The 4,854-nt window shown below is 39.7% G+C and overlaps 1 protein-coding gene across 1 annotated transcript in view; it reads right to left on the bottom strand.

The window, feature by feature from the left end:
• Positions 1–4,854, bottom strand: part of PRRC2C (proline rich coiled-coil 2C) — a 54,749-nt gene that overhangs the window by 35,329 nt on the left and 14,566 nt on the right. The window contains exons 11-15 of the mRNA XM_010167653.1: positions 4,556–4,854; positions 3,549–3,709; positions 2,698–2,944; positions 1,399–1,612; positions 1–598 (exon numbers count right to left, since the gene is read on the bottom strand). The exon at positions 1–598 is cut by the window's left edge and continues 1,766 nt beyond it; the exon at positions 4,556–4,854 is cut by the window's right edge and continues 326 nt beyond it. Of these exons, the coding sequence (XP_010165955.1) occupies positions 1–598; positions 1,399–1,612; positions 2,698–2,944; positions 3,549–3,709; positions 4,556–4,854 (1,519 nt within the window). The remainder of the gene's footprint in view (positions 599–1,398; positions 1,613–2,697; positions 2,945–3,548; positions 3,710–4,555) is intronic.

The following is a 4,854-nucleotide window of genomic DNA, read 5'->3' as shown; positions in this document are numbered from 1 at the left end:
CTCTTCCTTCATATCTCTAAGCACAGGTTTTTTAATAGGACCGGATCTTCTTACTGGTCTATCACTGCCTTCATCTCTTCTGCCATAACCTGGCCTAGGACCCCATCTTGTTTCAGACTTAGGTTTGTAAGTTTTTTCAGGTTTTGGTCCTTCTGATGTTCTATTATTGATCAAAATTTCTTTTTTTGGCTTAATTTCAAGTCTCTCAATTGTCTCCTTAGTCTCAATAGGCCTGTTATTTAATTTAGGGATATTTGCTGCTGTGTCACTCCTCTGGTCTTCTGATTTTAGAGAGTGACTTGAACCATGGGAAATGCTTCTCTTCAGTGAAGAGTGACTTTCCCCCACAGGCACCAATTCTTCTGGAGAGCTATGTGTAACTTTCTCATTCACTCCTTCAAAATTAACTGCTGTGTTAGGTGTGTCAGTTTGGAGAGGTTGTACATCTTCCAAGGGCCTGCTTGGGAACTTTTGTACCTCCACTTCTCCTGATTCTCTGAAAAAGTCTGTCTTTGGATGAGAGTCCAACTGGTTGCGTTCTACAGGATAAGCAGCAGCAGGGACAGCAACTCGATCTTGCTCCAAGTGTGCCTCAGATCTAAGCAGCAAGCAATTAAAACTATTAGGGTGCAGGAAAAAATTTTGCTCATCAATATTTACTTAAATCAAGTAATTTTCTATTTCAATGAAGGATTAATGTCAGCTCTAGGAAATAACAGGTATTCATCTTCATAGTGGCTGCTAGTCATAGAGGTCAATTTTATTCTATCCTGATTAAGGGTTCAGTGTCAAATGTACAATTAGTTATAGAAATATATTACTGTTAATGGCTATATGTGCAATTTCAAATGGAGCCCTCAAGTTTGCAGGCCAATATAACAAGTATTACCCTGACAGCAAAAAGAATTTCTGGGTACTTAAGAGGTAGAGGAAGCCTTCCTGACCATTCATCATGCAGCAAAGGTCAAAAGCAACTGTCTTGCTTTATACCACTTGTACTTAACACACCACTATTGTGTGTTAATCAGACTGAAGTTTTCTGATATGGGGGGAATGGAGAGCAGATGGAGAACAGGACACCACCATATGAGCATTCTACAAAACTGAAAATTCAAAGTATTATGGCAATCACGATTCATCAAATTAGGGTAAGGATCCTCAACAAGGGGTAAATTGTCTTTCTATACCCCACTACAGAGCAGGCATGTCTTTTGTTATATACAGCAGCGCCAAGTACACTGCATCCCCCAGTCACAACTCCTTCTGAAGTTGTGTGTGAAGGGCAGCTATAACTCAGCCAGTTTAAACTGTGTTTTGCAAAGTAAGTTACACAGCCAAGTATCTGAAGTCTGTAAGGCTTGGAGAAGTGACATGCAGGAGTCTGTGACTCGGGCTTACCTCAAATCATCAGGCTCTTCTAATGCTTTGGGAGGAGAACTAGATTGCTGAGGTTCTGCATGGGGGTACGGGTCAGACCCCCACATCATGCGAGGCTCTGACAAAGGAACAGTGTGCTCTCTTGCCGAGCGAGCTATATGTTCAAACGAATCTGAACTAGTTGCTGATCCCTCTATCTGGTCTCTTCTCATCAGTGGTTTGGGAGGCATAATTCCTGCGACAGATTTAAGTTCAACTATTAAAACACGTTTAACATTAGCAAAGAAACCTACCTCGAGACTAACAAAGCATATCAGGAGGTACTGAAGAAAGTTATTCTCTCTCTCATGATCTCCTTTCCTCTACCCATTCCATTGCTGAAATCAAATGTCTATTCACTGCCAGCGACCTCAGAATGACTAAGTCACATTCACCACTAGTACCCTACATACCAACAAATCTGTCTGCTTCCACTATAAATGGTAAGAACAAGGTCTTTAACCTGTAAACTTGTGGATTAAGTTTCTGCTGTAAGATCTGAATGGCAAAAGGCAAGATTAGCACACACATAGGTGTTATTCTGTACTCTATTAAGGACTCTGGGTCCTTTTTTTTTTTATATAAAAAAAAATCATTTTAAAGAAATTCTACAGTTTTTACTGTCTTTGCTTAGCCTGCCATTTCCTCTGTTCATTCCTTGCACTCATTCAGGATATCCATTCCCTTACTCATTAGCTGGAAAAGCGTCTCTGTTACATGCCAGACTTGTATTATTTATGCACAATAGCTTTCCTAACTGCAAATCAGATGGCCATTCCACAAATTAAGAAGGACTTTTTAGTGCCAAGAATCTGAAAACACAAATTTAGTAAGACTCTAGAGGTGCTAATACATAATATAAAAATAACAAAAATTAACAATTGTTTTTTAGTAAGCAATGTAGTATCAAGTGCTAACATGTAATGAAATACAAATGGTAAATAGACTATTTTTTTCAGTTCAACCAAACTCATGCCAGCTTCAATATCTGTAAAAAAGGCTTATGCTGACATTCTGAATACATCCTTAACTGTCACTAACACATCTGCAATCTGAAAGCTGTGATTTTACTTCACAGGCAAAGATATGCATTGACACAAGACTATCATTTTTCCAGTATTACTAAAATCTATTTAGTCTCAACTGATGAATAATATAGTTTTATTTTTTAAAAACCCCACTCACTTGCTGTTACTATGCACACTGTGCTTAGGGAAAGGCTTCCATATCAAAACCAAAACCAAGGAAGTTCAACAGTCAAAAAATGCTGCCAGATTTTACCTGGATGAATAGGAGGCATATCCATTGCAGGTCTTCCTGACATCATTCGTGGGTCCATGTAAGACTGCATCATGAGCCACCGTGGATCAAAGCCCATTGAAGCTAAATGCTGAGGATGTGGCTGCATGGGCTGGTAAAGGGGTCTGTGCTGGGGAGGCGGGACAGGGCCACTAGAAGGCTGGGAGGGAGCAGATTGTGGAAGGACACCTTGTTGTTGTTGCTGCCACTGCTGCTGTTTCATTTGCTCCTGAATAACAGAAAACAGTATTACAAGACTCTGTTAAGATGAAGACTTGAGCAGAGTTCAAATAAACCTTGGAAACTACAAGTACAGTTATCTGCAGGACACTAGGCATTCTGAAAGTTAATCTCAAACCATGCATCAGGGTGAACTAGGAGAAAAGGGAGGAAACCAGATGGGACAATTTAGAACAGCTACAGTTTTGCTGGTGTTCAGCTGAGATACAGAACAACCTACACTTCATGCATGTCATTAATGCAAAGTGCTCTTCAGACCACAGGACCCAAGTCCAAATTACATTTGTGAGCGTCACACTCTTTAAGGAAAAGCTGTAGAACTAATGATCAGACCTCTGATCACAGGCAACCACACAGCAACGCTCTACTTCCAGCAACTGATGCAAAAATGGCCAGTTTTAAAAGCCTCTCTTGCCTTCTGCTCACTTATGTACTTTGCAAATGATATGTAGTGTTTAATGCAGAGCAATTCCTGACAATACCACAGATGTTACAGAAGCTGTAAACCAACAACTTAAGCTTTTTGGAAACACCTATGGTCACACTATTCAGAATGAAGAAGACATCATTCTTTTAATGAACTGGTTAGTTACCTGCTGCCTCTGAAATCTTGGTGGCAATGATTTCTGGAACTGTTTAGAATAGCCTGAGGAAACAGCAGGACGAGGCTGAGATCCCGAATCTGGCTCACTCTCATGAGTCACCTGTGAAATCTCTTTCTCATTTCGACCACTATCTTGTCGGGCAAAGACTGCTTGATCTTCTAAGAAGAAGGGAGGAAAAAAAAAAAAAGCAAAACACCCCACATGTAGGAGACATGAGTGAATCTTAAAACTACGACAATTTCACCAGAATGTCAGATAAAGAATGTTGTTCTAAAATGAAAACGATCTGCCTTCTCTAACCTCATAGTCTTGGTTCCCAAAAACGGCCAAAAAAGTTAAAAACAACAGCTCAAAACAGAACAATTGTTGTTAATACCTCTCTCAACATCCCTCTTAAACGCAAATACACTGGGAAATCCACCACTGCCATTTAGGTTGTAGCTATTATGTGACTGAAGAAGTGCTGTTATCAATGCCACTGTATTATATTTGAATCAATTTTTTTTAGGAACCAAGGTTGGGTTCTACAATTACTTTTATCCATTTAAAGGATAACATAGCCTTATTAAGCACAGTCTAACAGTTCTCTCGTGGCATTCAAGTTCCACTACAAAAAATGCACAGTTTAAATATGCGCTCTTTGTGCCTACTTCTCTAGGCTTGCTGAAAGAACAGAATAGCTGAAATAATTTACATTGCTTTTTAGCAACATGAGTTGCTGACCCTCTTTTAGCAGGAAAAGAAAGCCTGCTTTTCTTTCTGTATTCTTCCAAGTCCAGTGTAAATCATAAAACCCATTTTTTTCCTTTAATGTTTTCATGAGTTGGGCAAACAGGTCTAGCTCAAAAGACAGTTAGCAGCTGTAATGTGTCAGGAAAATAAATGGTCTAGATGCACTAGGTTCATTAGGTATGCAAATTAGACTCCTAGATTACAACTCCACTCTGCATGACTTAGTTCTAAGACAGGCAACTCCTACTTGCATGCAAGCATACCTTTTTCTTCCTTGTTACTCCTGGTTTCACTTTCTTGTTTTTCTACTACAGGTGTTGACACAGGTTCTACAGGCTCAGGAACATCATGTGCTGGTTTTTCCTCTTCTTTGTCTTTCTCATTCTCTTTCTCTTTCTCTTCTTTCTCCATCTCCTGTTCTTTCTCCATCTCCTTTTCTTGCTCTTTTGCCTTTTCCAGTTTTTCTTTTTCTTCTTTTTCCTTTTCCTTCTCCCTTTCCCTCTCTTTTTCCTTTTCTTTTTCCCTCTCTTTTTCTCTTTCCCGCTCTCTCTCCCGCTCCCTC

The sequence above is a fragment of the Antrostomus carolinensis genome, unplaced genomic scaffold (assembly GCF_000700745.2).
Source record: "Antrostomus carolinensis isolate BGI_N321 unplaced genomic scaffold, ASM70074v2 scaffold16825, whole genome shotgun sequence".
NCBI lineage: Eukaryota > Metazoa > Chordata > Aves > Caprimulgiformes > Caprimulgidae > Antrostomus > Antrostomus carolinensis.
Note: the sequence above shows the minus strand (reverse complement) of the source record. Positions and strands in the feature narration are given on the sequence as shown.